At 43.7% G+C, this 19,005-nt stretch overlaps 1 protein-coding gene across 1 annotated transcript in view; it reads right to left on the bottom strand.

Moving 5' to 3' along the window:
- Window positions 1-19,005, bottom strand: part of LOC144495749 (peroxidasin homolog) — a 420,109-nt gene that overhangs the window by 84,635 nt on the left and 316,469 nt on the right. Inside the window, exons 13-15 of the mRNA XM_078216142.1 lie at window positions 11,792-11,904; window positions 4,979-5,135; window positions 3,245-3,353 (exon numbers count right to left, since the gene is read on the bottom strand). Coding sequence (XP_078072268.1) covers window positions 3,245-3,353; window positions 4,979-5,135; window positions 11,792-11,904 — 379 coding nt within the window. The remainder of the gene's footprint in view (window positions 1-3,244; window positions 3,354-4,978; window positions 5,136-11,791; window positions 11,905-19,005) is intronic.

Here is a 19,005-nt window from a genome sequence, read left to right on the forward strand (position 1 = left end):
AACCCCAGGATTGTTTTTGGCTGCAGCAGGTAAATATTAAACTGAAGCCAAAATTCACCTCCTGAAAACTCAGGGAGGCAAAATCATGGCCTAGATTTAGAAGAGCAGAATGATGGTACCTGGATGACTAGCTGAATGCCGCAGTGAATAACAGAAATCGTCAGTTAATCAATGTTTCACTGAAACTGAGCAGCTGTGATACACCACAAAGGAAAGGAACGCAAGCGATAAGCCATTCTGATGCACTAGAGGACCTGTGTGATCTCTTAGCAAATCGCATCTCAGTTCAAAAATAACTCAATAAAACATGTGAAAAAAGCATAATGTAAGGAGGATAATATGCAAAAGGATCCTCTGTGTGCTCCAGAATCATTGATAACTGAGCCACTCTCTTTGGCTGATCATTACAGCACAATCTGCTGATCTCCTGTCTCTTCAGAAAATTCCCAAACGTAAACTGTAATGCATTGAGTGGAAGTGGAGATAATCAAGGGTATATAGCATTACTTATTTACCTTTTGAGATCCTCGCTACAATTATATCTGATGGACATCAAATGTAACAGTTGGCAGTCCTGAAAAGTGCACACATGATTGAAGAGAGGCTAATCTCTGCGCTATAGTTCTACAAGTTTTGTCAGCTTGGCTCTTTGGCAGATTGCCTCATGATAGTCAACCATGTAACATTCATCTCACCTCATTATAAACAGATCGCTAGCTGATTGTTTAAAGATGCAGGTCTGGAAATTCCTGCACAGTCACATCCCAAAGTTGGACTCAAAAGGACACGCACTCCCGTGCCCATTCTGCTGATGTCAAGTTACACTCAAATTATCTGCCAGTCCCATCAGCAAACACCCGAAACATAACATGGATAAAAATCAGTGTAACATAGTTTGAATGCAACTGGAGCAGCAGTAAAGGTGCCTTCCAAACCCACAGCCACTTACCTAGACGAATAAGGGCAGCAAGAACATGGGGACACCACTCCACTTCAAGTTCTACACCAAGTCATACATCACCCTGACTTGGAAAAATAATGCCAGGAATTTTCCCAGGGGCAGACCATGTGAAGTTCCATTGAGCTCGGGTGGGATTCTCTGGTTTTGGGGTGAGCGTGACCAGAGAATCCCACCCATCATCTTTCCTTCTCTGTTGCTGGATCAAAGTCTTGGAAATCCCTAACTGCCCTGTGGTTGTACCTTCACTCCGTGGGCAGCAGCAGTTCAAGAAGACAGGTCACCACCACCTACTCAAAGGCAATTAGGGATGGACAATAAATGTTGGTCTTGCCAGCGATACCGACATCCCATGAATAAATTGAAAAAAGCTCATCATGCTTTCCCTTTATTCCTTGTCCACTGTGGAACTAACTTCAGTCACACCTTTGAGATCAAACCAGTTAATCAATGAGCTTGCAGTTAACCCTCCAAGAAAAATGCAGACCAGTAGAACCTTCAATTGCATGGGTTTTGAAAATCTCATCCTCATTTTCAGATCCCTCCTTGGTATGGCTCCTCCCAATCTCTAATTTTCTCCAGCCCTACAATCCTCCAAGTTTTCTGTGCTCTTCCATTTCTGGCCTCTTGCACATCCCTAATTTTAACTACTCTAACAAGGACAGCTATGTCCTCAGTTACTTAGGCCCTAAGCTCTGAAATTCCAACCCAATTTCTCTCTGCATCTCTAGCTTTCTTTCATCTTTAAGGAACTGCTCCAAGTCATATTATTATTATATAATATCTTGGACTTATTTACTGTACAAGACACAAGGCATTAATCACATATAATGGATTGGGGAAGCACTTTGTGGGTTCTTATATTCAGACTAGGCACATGAGAATCATTATACATAGATATAAATCTTAAAGGCATCAGAACTGTGCGTATGTGCTCTGTTCAATGCAAAAGTGAAACTAAGACAGGATCATATGACACGTTTTCCATATAGCGATGTCATGCTGCTATCCCTTAAAGGCATTTTACAACATTCCCTCTTCTAAAGAAGGACTAATATTTAGAATTTGTGTTCATGCTTAGTTATCATTATCCAAGTGTGCAGAACTGATGAATCTATGGGCCCTATTTTACCATTTTGATTCTAAGTACTGGGCAGACTTGAAACTGGGAGTGTTTCAGATCCGACTTTTAGACCCGTTCTGAGGCGCTCCCATACACTGCCTGAAAAAATATCAGCAATTTCAAATCATGCTGCAGAAGCCTATGAGCGGGGCTTAATGCACCCAAAATCCTGCAGCTCCGATCAGCGCCTCCAACTGCGCATGCGCAGAAAAAAAAAAGATAGAATGTGGTTCCCTTGCCACATCCCTCCCGGGCTGGATAATGCCTTCCCCTGGCCCCCACAGACATTGCCCCACCCCCACAACACTACTGACTCCCTCTATCCCCCACCCCCTCCGCCACCCAGACCGATCGCGGGCCCCTCCCCCCTTGCCCCCATCTCAGGCAGAGTGCAACGGACACACCCTTCCCCCTCACTGATCTCAGACAGAATGGTAGCGGACCCCCCTTCCACCTCACTGATCTCAGGTAGAATGGCAGTGGACCCACCTTTCCACCTTACTGATCTCAGGCGGATGGCAGCAGACCCCCCCTTCCCCGCTCCCCCCCCCCACCCCGATCTTAAGCAGGGAGCCGTCAGACCCACCTTTCCCCACTCCCCCCACCGATCTCAAGCAGAGACCCATCGGACACTCGGCACTTACATCCTCACGAACTGGAGCACCCGAATCGGGCTTTTGTAGAGCATGTCTGTTTTGCGCCGATTCTCGATGGGCGAACACGGTGGAAAAGGGGTGAGTGCCGGTAAAGTTGTACCCATTAAGTCAATTTAAATGCATGCAAAAGCGTTTAAATGGCCGTCCGTTTCGGGCACAGTCCCGATCGCGGCCATTTTCAGACCTTGGTAAAGGGGGAACCGGCGCGGAGAGAGGCACGGATCACGCTACTCGCCTCACGCCCGACTTTACCAAGTTTTCATGCCCAAAAACGGGTACACGCGATGGTAAAATCGGGCTCTATGAGTCTCCAAAGCGAGCTGACTAAATTAGATGGGATCATGTTCACTTGTGATGCCTGCCCTGGCAAAAAGCCTGCTGTTCATCACCACCATCACAGAGCAAGTACCCATGAAACATGGAATCATATCCAACAAGAAATCACCACGTCAAGAAATAAAAAGGGGCGAGAGTGGGGAGAAAATTGGCAAAAAGAAAATAGCTTACTTGTTAAATAATTTCCTGCGTGTGGAATTAATTGCACTGTCAACACTATGAATCGCTTCGCGAATGGAAGACTCCACAAAGTTGTCACCAGTCCGACCCCTCTCTGGAACTGTGAGGAAGAAACATCAAGTTGAAAAGGGTCATATATTCATACAAAATGGCTCAGAAATTTATTGTGTGTGGAAGAGGCACATACACCTGATGGTAAAACTGCGCATAGGTGATCAAGATAAATCCACATTGCTTGCTCTTTACCCCTATCCTGGAAGCTCGTAAGGCAGCAACACTTGAGAATCAAACAAAGAAGTGCATTTTAAGAATCATAGAATCCCTATAGTGCAGAAGGAAGCCATTTGGACCATCAAGTCAACACCATCTCTCTGGCAGAGCATCTTACCCAGCCCCACATTCAGCCCCACATTCTCTCCCCCCCCACCCGCCCTATCTTTGTAAATTCACAAATTACCCCACTAATCCCTCTAATCTACATATTTTGGGACACTAAGGGACAATCTTGCATTGGCAATCCACTTAGACCATAAGATATAGAAGCAGAGTTAGGCCATTCGGCCCATCGAGTCTGCTCCGGCATTCAATCATGGCTAATATGATTCTCATCCCCATTCTCCTGCCTTCTCCCCATAACCCTTGATTGCCCTATTGATTAAGAACCTATCTATCTCGGTCTTAAAAATACTCAATGACCTGGCCTCCACAGCCCTCTGTGGCAATGAGTTATACAGATCCACCACCCTCTGGCTGATGAAATTCTTCCTCATCTCTGTTTTAAAGAAGCGTCCCTTCACCTTGAGGTTTGCCCTCGAGTTCTAGTCTAGTTCTTAACCTGCATTTCTTTGGACAGTGGAAATTGGAGAACCCGAAGGAAACCCACACAGGCATAGCGGGAATATGCAAACTCCACACAGACTGGCTGAAATCGAACCCAGGTCCCTGGCATTGTGAGGCAACAGGACTATAATTTCACTTACACTGACCATTTACCTAATATTATAGCTTATATTAGTAAAAGGAAAGCCAGATAGAAGGTCCTGTTATCTCCACAATTGACAAAGCATTAACAGTCCTGTAATAGTCATTTGGTAGTACTTTTTGAAAAAAAAAAACATTTTGCTGAAGCTTTTCACCTTGCACTCATCAGGATAATCACAAGAATACCAATGTCAAGGCAAACAACAACTTTATACTGTATGCGAAGTGAAGTCAAGCTGCCTGGTTTAAATTGTTAACATTGTTTGGTAGTTGACTATCAGTCACATTAGCTGGTGCATTTTCCATGGCAACCAATCAGTGTCCACTTGCCAACTAATCAACACTCTTTTTTCAGATAGTATAAGTTGTTGTTTCCCCTGATGTTGGTATTCTTGTGATTATCCTAATAAGTGCAAGATGGAAAGCTTTGAAAAATGTATTTTTTCATCAGTACTCAGAAAACAATCTGCTCAGGTTGCAGTAACTATAGGACTGTAACTATATTTGTGTGTGGGGGAAGGGGGGGAGGCAGAAGAAAGACAATCAAAAATAAACTTCCAAAAGATCTGTACCCCATGCAGAAACTGAAAACCTCATTGCATAGATAAATAATCAACAGAAGTCCATAGGAAATACTTACATATGATTGTGGTTATTCAGAAAAGATTCCTATGGCATGATTATAATCAACACCATTAAAGCAATGGGGAAAATAAATGCACGGTTGAAAAATAAATCACTCACCAGTCACTCTTAGCAGCATATTTGTTGTTGCTTGGCCAATCATGTTGCGTGCAGCACACTCATATCTTCCTTCATCTGCTTGCCCAATATCCCTGATAGCAAGTGTTCCTTCTGCATTAACACGGAACTTCCCACTCTCTGTAATTTGAACTCCATCCTGTTCAACAAACATATTTATTTGAAGGTACTTGGAAACGCTATTTCTGAAAGAAATTTTATATTTCCATTAGACGTTTCTTCCAAGCAGACGACCAATTTTTCCTCCACAAAATTAAGTTTCATAAAAGAAAAAAAAAACCTTCTTCAGTGATAGCTGCTGGCAACAAGTTTACAAGCTTGTGGAAACAAACAAGGAACAGAATATTTATAGCCGTTTATTTCTAAAGCAGAAACAAATAGACCTTTGTAGGCCCCATTTTAAGAGAAAGAGAAAGCATGGAAAGATACTCTTCCACGGAGTTCCTATATGATGGCAAATATTAGGCTGGGTCTTTCTCCATTCTACCATTATAGCTACAGCAGAGGAAAGTCAAAGTGACAGGCCTACCAGCATCTACCCACATTTATATACATTAACATAATGTCCCTTTCCTCCACTCCTGTGGATTGTAGGCCACCTGAACCCAGAATGCTTCATTACATGTAAAGGACATTGAAAGGCAAAACTCACACACAATTTCCCTTTGTGCCACAGCCATCACCAACTCCACTGACCACCAAGAAAGTGGTGGTAGTGCACTCTGCTGCAGCAGTGGTAAACTTTCTCCAAGAACGTTAGAGGAAACAGCTTTACAATGGGCTCAAACAAAAACAGAAAATGCTGGAAAATCTGAGCAGGCCTGACAGCATCTGTGGAGAGAGAATAGGGCCAATGTTTCGAGTCAGGATGACCCTCCGCTTAGCTCCTCTGTTTAGCTTGAGGCACTTTAGTTTTCCGGTGTGGACTTTGGCTCAAGGAAAACACTTCTGAAATATTAGAAGCAGGAGTAGGCCATTTGGTGTCTTGAGCCTGCTCCACCATTTGGAAGATCATGGCTGAAATGGCTATGGTCTCAACTCTGCATTTCAGCACTCCCTTGTCTATCAAAAATCTAATCTAGCCTTGAATAAATTCAAAAACCTAGCTCCACTGTTTCCTGTGGCAGAGAACTCCACAAACTAATGAACCTCTGAGAGGAAAGAATTCTCATCATCTCCATCTTAAAAGGATCTCCATCTTGTTGTTGCACTGTGTACCCTAGTTCTAGCCTCCCCGATAAATGGAAACATCCTCTGGTATCCAAGCCCTCTCAGGATTTTATATGGTTCAATAAGATTATGTTAAATCTTAAAACCATCTGGTCCTTTAATTGTGGCTAACTCGTAATGGGTGTCCCACTGCAGCACTCCAGAATTTTGCAGCAGCTTGCTCCTTCTTGGTGATGAAGATGCCATCTGGCATAGATATTCATCAGAGACCCAGGAAAACTCCTGTGATATGGAAAGAGCACATTGGCAAAAATATGTCCCAACCTGACCATATCTTACAGGGAAACTGCCAAAATGGAAACCCAGTCCATTCTCATGGTTCTCTTTCACATAGAAATGTAGAAGATAGGAGCAGGAGGCCATTCGGCCCTTTGAGCCTGCTCTGCCATCCATCACGATCATGGCTGATTGTCCAACTCAGTAGCCCAATCCTGCTTTCTCCCCATAACCTTTGATCGTATTCGCCTCAAGTGCTATATCTAGCCCCCTCTTGAATACATTCAGTGTTTTGGTATCAACCAGTTACTGTGGTAATGAATTCCACAGGCTCACCACTCTTTGGGTGAAGAAATGTCTCCTCATCTCCGTCCTAAGACTGTGAACCCTGATTCTGGACACCCCCACCATCGGGAACAATACTAGCAGATCTCTCTTGGCATTGTTCCAAGCAACCTAACTCTGAAAAAGGTTGTTATTACTTTTTAAACTAGCCTGTCATTTTAAGGTACTTGCTGCGGGGCAAGACCTGAACGCAATCAGAGTTTAATCGATCTTTGCGGAGAGAAGCATACAAACTGCCAAGCACTTGTAAATTTCTGGTTTAAGATAAGAACAGAATAGCATGCCTTTCTCTTTATGAATACTTTTGACACTTTGAACTGTGAAATCTGGAGGATGATAGATGCACGCTTGATTTGAGATCATATGGGACTGATTTTCCTGTGGAATGCATCTTAGGGAACACTTATTCCTAGGCACAAAATACAGGAAATTCTGTTTCTTATTCTGACAGCACACGACTGAGCTTAGTTAACTACCAAAGTTAGTAAATCATTGGATCTCTACAGTGCGGAAGGAGACCATTCGGCCCATCAAATCTGCATAAATTTATCCGGGCCCTCTCTTCCACCCTATCCCCTTAACTCACACATTTACTATGGCTAATCCATCTAACCTACACATTTTGGGACACTAAGGGGCGATTTTACCATGGCTAATCCACCTAACCTGCACATCTTTGGACTGTGGGAGGAAACTGGAACACCCAGAGGAAACCCACGCAGACACGGGGAGAATGTGCAAACTCTACACAGACAGTCACCCAAGGCCGGAATTGAACCCGGGTCCTGGTGCAGTGAGGCAACAGTGCTAACCACTGTGCTACCGTACTATGCCACTCTCCAAGATGCTCTCAAAGTTATGGGAATTATATATTACCAATGAAAATGACTTAAATTCAAAAGCCACAAATTCTAAAGCAAGATAGATAACATTTCTTAAAATGTAACTGTGATTGTGTATGGAATTTTCAATGAGAATGTTTGAAGAATCAAAGATGGTGAAGGGCATGTGAGTTCTTCAAAGTGTTCACCAGAAAAATCTTATTTTAGATGTTTGCAAAGATGTAGGGCGGAATCTTGAGCCCCCGTTCACCGTCTGCCGCAATGGCGGAATGGGCTCAAAATGCATAGAGTTTGGAAAAGCCGGCGAGATCCTGTTTTCCAATTTTGAATGAACCTTGCCAGCGGAGTAATGTGGAACATGCCGGGGAAGAGCATGAACTTAATTTGAATGCATTAACATATTAGAGAGCACTCACGCTGGATATTGAGCACTAACCTAATATTCACGAGATGCCAGCGCCATTTACAACAGCTCTACATAAGCGTGAATCTGATGCCATCACCAGGGGACATATCGGAGGTGAGCACTCAGGCGACCATTATTTCCTGGGCAGTCCAAAATGCAAGGGGCACCAGGGAGAAAGCTGTGGATCCATGAAAGTGCAACTTGGGACCGGGGGGTGGGGGGGGGGGGGGGGGGGGGGTGGTGGTGGTGAGGGTGGAGAGGGAGACCGCCTCCCAGTTCCTCCATGCTGGATTTGTGCCTAAACAGTAGGTTTAAGTGGGTGTCCTTCCTGTTTGGAGCTGAAAACTGGCTGGGAGGCAGCCACAAGAGAGAGGCAGTACTGGGTGCGACTATGAGGTCCTGCGTCCTGCTTGTGAGAGGCCAGGCTGCAAGGGCAGTATATGGGTATCGGCAATGGGGAGCAACCTTCATGAGGCGTAAAGGCCCTCTCATCTGGGGGAGGGCGGATGCAGTGAAACCTAGAATCCTCACTCTATCAATGGTGGTGAGGTCACAGGGGATTACTGGACAGGAAGGTTAACTCCACTTTTTTGGGAACTCCGACTATGAGGTACAGCATTGGGAGCGCATTGATTGCTCGCATGCAAGGCTGCTTAACTCCACAGCATTGAAGAGGCCAGAGAACGAGGCTGCCTCCAGGGAATTGCTTCAAAAGCTAATTCTATAACTCTCAGGATTCAGTTGTGTCTCATCAAGATGAATGCTGTTGCCAGAGAGACTAACTGACGATTTGAGGAGTCCAGCATGCCACTTTAATATCCAGAGCTAGATCGAATTGCACAGTCTGGGGAAAAAGGTTAACCCTTTGGAACACCAAGCCCCATGGATGTAGATTTGTCTTCCAATTCAAGCCTTATCAGTACACAGCTCACAACGTGGAGAATCCCCAGGCAAGGTATGATGGTGATAGCTGACAACACTCACCTTGTTCAATATCATGTCTGGCAAGGTCAGGACTTCTGTCCTTTGGTGGGTGGGGGGGCAGGAGGGAGGGGGGAATGTGCGGGTCAGATGCCATGAGACAATAGAGGGTCAACGCTATTCATCCTGCTGGAGTACAGAGGAAGCTATGTGGGGATGTGGCTTTAGTGTCAGGGACGGTGTGCAGGAGAACAGACATTCACACAGGTAATGGGAAGCACTGGGGTAGAAGTCACAGATGAATGGAGTGATGAGGGTCAGAGCTCTGTGACAACCTCTCAGCACTCACGGTGGTGTTCTTACTCTTTCAGTGCATGATTTCAGTGCATGGAGTCTGTTGAGTTGGCCTTTCTACTGATTGGAATTGACCAGCAGCAGAGACAATGAGATGCTGCTGCGTGTGGCCAGGATCAGCAGCCCGCAGCTGTTCAGGGAGCCAGAGCACAGAGGAGCATCGTCGGAGACAGTACTGACCAAGAATCTTCCGACGTCAATGCTCCTACATTCAGTTATCTTTGCTGGAGAAGATTACAACTGTCCAGGAAAGTGGGCCACGTCTGCCACATACTGCACAAGCTAACACCTCATGGAACTTGAGGACACTCAATGCCTGTGGCCCTTAAAGTTATAGCTGCTCTGAACTTTTATGTTAGCGGTTCGTTCCAGGGCAACAGATCTGTGGCATTTCCTAGTCTGCCACTCACAAATGTATTAGGGAGGTGACATTTGCCTTTTATGCCAGGGCTGAAATGCTGATCAATTTTGACTGGGACCAGGTGAGCCAGGACGCCTGGGCTTTGCCCAGCAGCAGGGATGCCCCAAGTACAAGGTCTGATAGACGGCACCCACGTTACTCACTCTGAATGGCACCATTCAGGAACTGCAATGGATTCCACCCCCTCAACATTCAACTCATCTGTGACCACACAATGTGCTTCATGCAAGTGTGTGCCTGTTTCCCGGGAAGTGTACATGACAGTTACATCTTGGGCCGCTCGCAAATCCCAGCTGTCTTTGAGGGAGATCAGCAGCATGAGGGACGGCTCCTTGGGGACATGGGGTACCCACTTAGGAGGTGGCCAATGACACCACAAACACCAGCAGCGGTCACAAATACCAGCAGAGAATAGATAAAATGAGGCTCATGCTTCAATGCACGTGTTGGTGGAGCAGGCGATTGGAATGTTGAAGATGTGGTTCCTGTGCCACTGCTGCCCTGTGCTTTTCTGCAGTGAGCTTGTACTCACCAGGGCTGCCATTGCATCCCAGGCGGGGGTGGTGATCTTTGTGGGAGGCCCTCTCCTGGATTGGGGGTAGAGTGTATTCCGCTTCTGCCCCGTTCCATCAAGACGTCTGCTCAGGGCTTCCTCTGAGAATCGCGGTGCAGTTTTCTGGGCTGCCATTCCCTGCTGTCACTGCGGAACAAGCACTGGGGAGCCGTTTATATGCATCTCCCCAAATGCTTGGCACGATTGAGTTCAGGAGTGGTGGGCGAATCAGAGGGAGGCTGCCACGGGGACAGTGTTATTCTCGTGGCCATAAAAACTTTTATCAGTGAGGCTCAAGATTCGGTCAGAAATTACCCCTAAGCCGTCGACGCGATTCACTCCATTTTGTCCTGCCAGAACTGAGACCCTGCCAAATTCTGGTAAGTTCGCCCCCATGGCCTTCACGTTGTGTTGTGGAAAAACATTTTGTTAATTAAAAGTAACATGGTTAGTATGTTTGTTACTTCTTATGATTCACAATGTGACAATATGACAAATTTGCACTTTAATCCATAACACTCAGGAAAATATTGAATACAGTCAAGCTGCATCCTGACAAGGGAGAGAGAATTGAAAATTACAGGGGAAGTTAACTTGGGCCACTTGTTCATATTTCTACGAGATTTGTTCAAAAATAGTATTCAAAGTCCTGGGCCACGATTTAGCGGCCGTGTTGTCTACAGTACAATTCCCATAATGGCCAATAAATCTCACGAGATGCCGAAAACACGAATCTCGGTGGCAAGATTTTGGTTTGCGATCTTCCCATTCCCCCCGCCCCCGATCACACCCAGGAAGGCCACAAGCCCGATTTGCATGCATTATCATCTCATTTGCGGCTGTCACGATACAACGTCCGGCCTCTATGTATCTTCCCATCCAGCCCGCATGATGCCATGCAGGCATGAATCACTGCTGGTTTTCAAAAACAGAAATGAGTTGAGATGACCATGCTGAAAGCGCACAGGTAGCTATAGCCCTCGGTGGAGCTTCATTGTGAGGTTCTCCTTATCCATGGGGCATGGAGGGCAGGTGGGCGGTTGGCCTTGTGTGTCTGGGGGGTGGGATGGTTCCCCACTCCCCCACTGTGACCATGGCAGGTTTCAGTGTGCGTGGGTGGGAGGCTACCTTTTATTTCAATTGGAGATCGGTGCATTAGGGTTAGGGTTTTTTCTTAGGCCCCACCCCTCCAGCTAACTGTGTGAATTTTGTTTCCCTGTGAAATTGCATGGAATAGTGTTCAATACACTGAGAAAAGCCGGCTGTGCAGCCTGCAAGCTTCACACTGGTTTTTTCACCTGAGCCAACACTCTGTGCATTTTTGGACAGATTCTGGCCTTGGAAGAGACAGTTGATCCAATATCACTTGATTTACACCATGGATGAACTTGATGGTTATGGTGTTTTAATACCACCAGAGATATTCCTTGTGTTTAAAATTCAGGAAAAAAATCCAATTTTCCTATGGTCAGAAAGTATTTACATCTCACTATTTTTTGCTCCTTACCTTGGTCCAGGTGATTTTAGGATGTGGTTCTCCTTGAGCACTGCAGGATATCTCTACATCTTGGCCAACTTCTGTGGTGATATCCCGTGGCACATCAATAAACACTGGAATCACTGAACACAATTGATAATCCATTGTTAGAATTTTGGACAATATGTTGAAATAGTCTTAAATTTTGTGCTGTTGATAGAGATGTAGCATTAATTAAGTTATACAATTTAAAGTTCACCTTGACTGGTTGATTTCTACAAACTACAATTTCTTCATTCTAGCAAGATTGGAACTATCAAGTTTGATGGACTATTCATTTATCTCCATAAAATGATCCTTGTAACCGTTTGTTATGGACAGGGATGAGAGAGAATGGAAAGCCCAATCCCCTTCTCTTACTGTCCATAATCTACCGCTGAGTGTGTTGCCGCAAAGTTAGTTACTTGTGGCCTTCTTACAAGGAGGCCAAGTTTCTGTTGAACTTATAAAGGAACAGGCTAGCAATTTGTTGCTTGTTGCTGCTGTCTCTTGCCGTGTGGTTTGCAGTTGACTGGTTTCTACCTGCCTCTTGGGATTATAAATTCCATTATCTGTGACCACCTGATCAGTACTTCTGTTGTTCACCCAAATGAAAGAAGTTTGAATCTATGAGAGAAGTTGCATCAAAACTGCAGTCTGCCCAAACATTTGGCCATTTCATGGCATCTTCCCCCTACCTTGGCCCTCCCTCCCTAACTAACCTCCTTCAATGTTAACTTGCCTCCAATGCCATCATTAAGCCCCTAAAATTTTCTAATTTACTTTTCAAGAGGTTTTCTGGCCTTTTGTTCTATTTCCATGGTTCTTCCCACTCGGTGGGATTGTGGAGGGCTTCTGAAGCCTCTTCTCCCCTGCTCATCAGTCAAGATCTTATTGAATAGTGAAGAAGGCTTGAGGGGCTGAAAGGCCTATATCTGCTCCTAATTCTTGTGTTCTTGTGAAACTCCTGAAAAATCTGACCTTAGGTCTTTCAATCTGACCTTTGGTCTTTTCGCAAATGCAAGCTTTCACTTGCATTCCTGTGCAGTGAGCCTTGGTGACTTTCAGTTTCTTGCTGCTCTCTCTCTCCTGGATCGTAGCAGATTGCCTGTGTCTAAGAGCTCCAGGGATATCTTGGAAACCCTTCCTCCCTCAAAGTCTTCTATCCAGGTAGAAATGCTGATCAGCTATCCTTGAGACCCCAACTCTCTTTTAATTTGGAAGTAAACAGACAGTTTAAAGCATATGTGTTTACACCAAACATTCTCAACACCTTACTGGGAATTTGGAGACACAGATGCTGCTGACATTGTTTCCAAGTGTGAACACCTTGTATCTTCTTTCAGCCAAACAGCCCAAGCTTTCCTTTAATCTTTAATTTCTGTCACCTTTTTTTATATTCATTCGTGGGACATGGGCATCTCTGGCCATTCCTAGTTGCCTGAGGGCAGTTGAGAGTCAACCACATTGCTGTGGCTCTGGAGTCACATGTAAACCAGACAAGTAAGGACGGCAGATTACCTTCCCAAAAGGACATTAGTGAACCAGATGGGTTTTTCTGACAATCGACAATGGTTTCATAGTCATCAATAGATTCTTAATTTCAGATATGTTTTACTGAATTCAAATTCCACCACCTGCCATGGTGGGATTCGAACCCAGATCCCCAGATCATTAGCTGAGTTTCTGGATTAATAGTCTAGTGATAATTGGCCATCGCCCAGGCCTGTTATCACACAGATGTAAGAATAGGCCATATGATTGTCTTCAATTTACCCTAAATTAAAGACAGCCCCAAAACATTTTACAAATCCCACCTTTGTAACAGCACGGTGGCACAGTGGTTAGCACTGCTGCCTCACAGTGCCAGGGACCCAGGTTCAATTCCTGGCTTGGGTCACTGTCTGTGTGGAGTCTGCATGTGCTCCCTGTGTTTGCGTGGGTTTCTTCCGGGTCCTCCGGTTTGCTCCCATAGTCCGAAAGACGTGTTGGTTAGGTGCATTGACCATACTTAATTTTCCCTGTGTACCTGAACAGGCGCTAGAATATGGCGACATGGGGATTTTCACTGTAACTTCATTGCAATGTTAATGTAAGCCTACTTATGGCACTAATAAATACATTTTAAAGCATTGCTGTTTGTGAGAGTGTGAACATGTGCAAATTGTCTGTTGCATTTCCTACATTTAGTGACTCTACTTTAAAACACTTCATTGGCTGTAAAACATTTTTGAATTCCATGAGATTTTGAAAAGTCCTATATGTAAGTTCTTCCTCTAATTCCAGATACAGATAAATAAAGCATTTGGAACCTTCCTGATTTCACCACATACTTCGCAACACAATAAAAGGTTACCTACTTCCACATATATTTTAATTATTAGAAACTATTTTTCCCCACTGCCGCCTTCCAATATAAATCCAAATTTAAAGGGGTATTAACTTCATGAAAACCTTAGCTTGCCATTTTTTCCCATTTGCTTACAAACATATGTATGACTTCAAATCAATAATGCAGTGCATCATTGCGTCTATTTTCAATGAGATCTCAAAACATGAATCATGCAGTTATTCTTGCTTATTTTTGCCAAACATAAAACATTTTTGGCAAGTACTTTTTCTACGAAGAACACGTAAAAGGTCAACTCTCGTAATAAGTAATCAAGAACATTTCTTTTGTTAATGTTGGTGTTAGTCAGGGCAATTGCTTGAAATACAAGAACTGGTTCCATTATGGACGTTTAATATATTGCAGCAATTCATATAATAGTAATTTGAAATGAAACACGATGCCATATGGAATTCTTTCAAATCTGCCTTTTGTCAATAGACAACAAAATTAATGACTCAATTCAAAATCAAATCCAAGCATTCAACAAACGTTCCATTTGGGAATTCGACAGCAACCCAAAGCACAAGTGATCTGGAGTCGCAGTACTGTTACGTAGAATATGACTGATTTCATTTTTAATGAGCTATAATCATAAGATTGTCAAATTGTCATCAATTGAATCTTTAGGGGACTTGAAATCCCAAAGAGGTGGAAATGGAATAATTTAAACATCCTGCAACATACTTAGGAAAATAAAATAATCTAAGACAGACGGAACGATTAAATAGTGGATACTTTGTATATTTCCCGGTTAAGCAGAGGCTATTATGTACAAAGTGCAGCTGATATGGAGGTTGTAAAAAAACACTGAGAACAAGTCTTTGTGACCATTATCTCCATTCATGTTGTATTACATTCTTGACTCACTAGATTTATTGTATTTACGAGCAACAAGTCCTCAGAAATAAATCATATGGTTTGAACTAAAATGCAATTTATACTGTAGGAATGTTACAGTGGAAGGTTGCACCCAGTTCACTTCATCATATTCTTTGACATACTCAACATTGATGTCTTAAATATCTGGATATGTTGAACTTAAATATATCAACTATATTTTTTAGTATAAAATTATACAGTATTTTATTCTATTGACATCAAACCAGGACATGAAAATAAATCCATAAAAAGCCAAAATAATTGTCTCAAATTGCTTTGAATGTTCTAGTTGTTCACCAGAATTCTGCATTTAGTTGCTCTGTATGTAAAGTACAAAGGCCTCCTCAATGACAACTTTGGTGCTTTTCCCTTTGCCTTACTCACTTCTGCTAGTCTGCTATTCCCTCACTTGAATTTCTAACTTCCGAACAAATGCTTATAGCCTTGGGTCTATGACATTCAAACAGGCAAACCCAGTGGCATGGATAACATTACTGCTGTGATTCCAACTCCTAGACTCATGTTGATTGTCCTGTGAGAGGGACAGTATAGCAGCATTGGAGAGTAGTGCAGGAAGTACCACAGAATTTATAGTGAGAGATTTGGGTTGGTTTTAGAGAAGGTGCAGTTATGTGCAGCGTCCTATGGAACTGTTACAATCCCAGCTGATGTTACTACTGGACAAGTTAGGTCCCAAAGTGGATTGCAGCTCCTAACTTTTATTTTTTGTTTGGAGATGTGGATGAACAGAGTCACAGGACTGTTGATTAACATTCATTAAACAAGAAAAGATTAACGATAATACGCTACTCCTTTACCGCAGCTATACCTTTACAGGTCCATACAGCTTTGCATGGATAACACAAGTTACAAAATATATCTTACACTCTAATGTTTTCAGTAAGTACACAGTCCATGTAAACCAATAGGGAAACTGTGGTCATGCACACCACATTCTGAAACCAAGTAACAGATTCCACCCAATAGAACTTCTATGGATTTCTCATCAAATCCCCCCAGATATTTGTTATGCTGTGAGCCAACTGCTCTCACTGAAACTCTGACTTTCACATGAGGGTTTCCAAAATCTACTCTTGAAGAACATGCCTTGGAATCTTCTTCCAAAAAACACTTTCTCTCTTCACCAAGGATCCATATCCAGGATTTCAGCCTCTCCTTTCATCTATCCTGGAACACGCTGTGCATTTAAGCTTCCACACAATCTCTCAGGTACCCAGTCATGCCAACACAACACCACTGCTTCACAGGTTATATGAAGGTGTCACCAAATTTGGGATCAGCACAGATATCTGACTTTTCACTAGTTGACATTAAATCTGCATCATGCAGTCATCTCTTTAATTCAGGACCCTTTTTCTGTCCTTGCTTTAGCTTCACTGAACAGGAGCTTGTTCTTTTAACTTCATAGTCCTTCTGGAACCTTTCCATTCCCTAATTTCTGAAACTTTCTGTTCATTAGCTTCTGGGATTTGCTTTCTGTCTTCTGCATTGTCCTGCCTGTTCTGGCAGTTTCTGTAGAAAGGTGCCCCCGGGTTACTTGGTTCCAAACTGACTCGAGTGCTTCTGATTTTCAGACTCTGGTTGCTAAGCAACAGTGCAGTTTTTAAACCATATTATTGCTTTTGCATCGTAAAACCCCCATTACAATGCAGGTAAAGTTTAAAGTGAAACTAAATCTAGAGACTGGACACCTTTGTTCAAATTAGCCCTCTCCAAATGTCCCTGCATCACTGATGTCAGTCTTCAGCCAATTTGATTCACTCCACATGATATCAAGAAATGGTTGAAGGCACTGGATACTGCAAAGGCAATAGGGAGTGGCAATATTCCGGCAATAATAGTGAAGGCTTGTGCTCTAGAACTTGCCACTAGCCAATCTGTTCCAGTACAGCGACAACAGTGGTATCAACTGGCATTGTGGAAAATTGCTCAGGTATGTCCTTTACATATGAAATGGGACAAATCCAATCCGACCAATTATCACCCCATCAGTCCATTCTCCATCATTAGCAAAGTTATTAACTGGCTCAAGGATGGTCAGTCTGGGTTCCGCTGGGGTCACTCAACCCTGACCTTATTGCAGCCTTGGATCAAACATGGACAAAAGCGCTGAATTCCAGAGGTGAAGAGAGAGTCACTGCCCTTGACATTAGGGCAGCATTGAACGGTATATGGCATCAAGGAACTCTTGCAAAACTGGAGTCAATGGGAATCAGGGGGAAAACCTTCCGCTGGTTGGAGTCATATCTGGAACAAAGGAAGATGGTTGTGGTGGTTGAAGGTCAATCATCTCAGCTCCAGGACATCATTGCAGGAGTTCTTCAGGATAGTGTACGAGGCCCAACCATCTTCAGCTGCTTCACCAATGATCTTCCTTCCATCATAAGGACAGAGGTGGGGATTTTCGTTGATAACTGCATAATGTTCAATACTATTCATGACTCCTCAGATACTGAAGCAGTTCATGTCCAAATGCAGCAACCCTGGACAATATCCAAGCTCGGGCTGACAAGTGGCAAGTAACATTTGCACCACGCTATTGGCAGGCAATGACCATTTCCAACAAGAGAGGATCTAACCTTCACCCCTTGACATTCAATGGCATTTCCATCACTGAATCCCCCATTATCAACATCCTGGGGGTTACCATTGACCAGAAATTAAACTGCAGTAGCAACATAAATACTGTGGCTACAAGAGCAATTCAGAGGCTAGGAATCCTGTGGTTAGTAACACACCTCCTGACCCTAAAACCTGTCCACCATCTACGAGGTGCAAATCAGAAGTGTAATGGAATACTCTCCACTTGCCTGGATGATTGCAGCTCCAACAACACTCAAGAGGACACCATTCAGGATACAGTAGCCTGCTTGATTGCCACACCTTCTACAAACATTCAGTCACTCCACCACTGATGAACAGTGGCAGCTGTGTGTACCATCTCCAAGATATACTGCAGGATATTACCAATGTTCCTCAGACAGTACTTTCCAAGCCCACGACCACTGCTATCTAAAAGAACAAGAGCGGCAGATACCTGGGAACACCACGACCTGGATGTTCCCCTCCAAGTCGCTCACCATCCTGACTTGGAAATATATCAGCGTTCCTTCACTTTCACTGGGTCAAAATCCTGGAATTCCCTCCCTAACAGCAGTGTGGGTGTACTTACACATCATGGACTGCAGTGGTTCAAGAGGACAGCTCACCATCACCTTCTGAAGGGCAACTAGGGATGGGCAATATATGCTTGTCTGACCAGTGAAACCCATATCCCGTAAATTAATTAAAAATTAAGCTAAACTAAGGTTTTTAACCCTTTCGTAGCACATAAATACAGGAATATAAATTAAGCTTACTTAAACTTAAAAGTGATGGCTGCCACTGGAAAGGTAGTTGCAACATTTTTACTTCCCTTAACCTTGGAGCTAAGATTCAGTTGTGCACTGATTCACAGTTTTGTGCAGCAGACCCTGTTGGAATTTAACCATCTCCTATCAGAAAACCAGAGAACCCCTGGTTGGATACGTTAAAAAAAAACTTCCAAGTTTCTTTTTACTGACAATGAAAGCATAGATCTCTATTCTTACTTTGCCATTCTGCCACAAGAACCAGCAAACATCCCCCTCCCATATTTGCTGCGTTGGGAATTCTTCCAATCCTAATGGATATCCTGGGGGCCAGTGACTGTTATCTGACAAAATCGTCTGAATGCCATTTCAATGGAATTTCATTGAAATGGCATTCAGCCGATTCTGTCAGATAACATCTGCCGGACTGCTGATGCAAAATCATGCGTGAATCATGCTGTCTGCTCTTGTTAACCTCCCATTAAGAAGTCTCACAACACCAGGTTAAAGTCCAATAGGTTTATTTGGAATCACGGGCTTTCGGAGCGCGGCTCCTTCATCAG

The sequence above is a fragment of the Mustelus asterias genome, chromosome 7 (assembly GCF_964213995.1).
Source record: "Mustelus asterias chromosome 7, sMusAst1.hap1.1, whole genome shotgun sequence".
Taxonomy (NCBI): domain Eukaryota; kingdom Metazoa; phylum Chordata; class Chondrichthyes; order Carcharhiniformes; family Triakidae; genus Mustelus; species Mustelus asterias.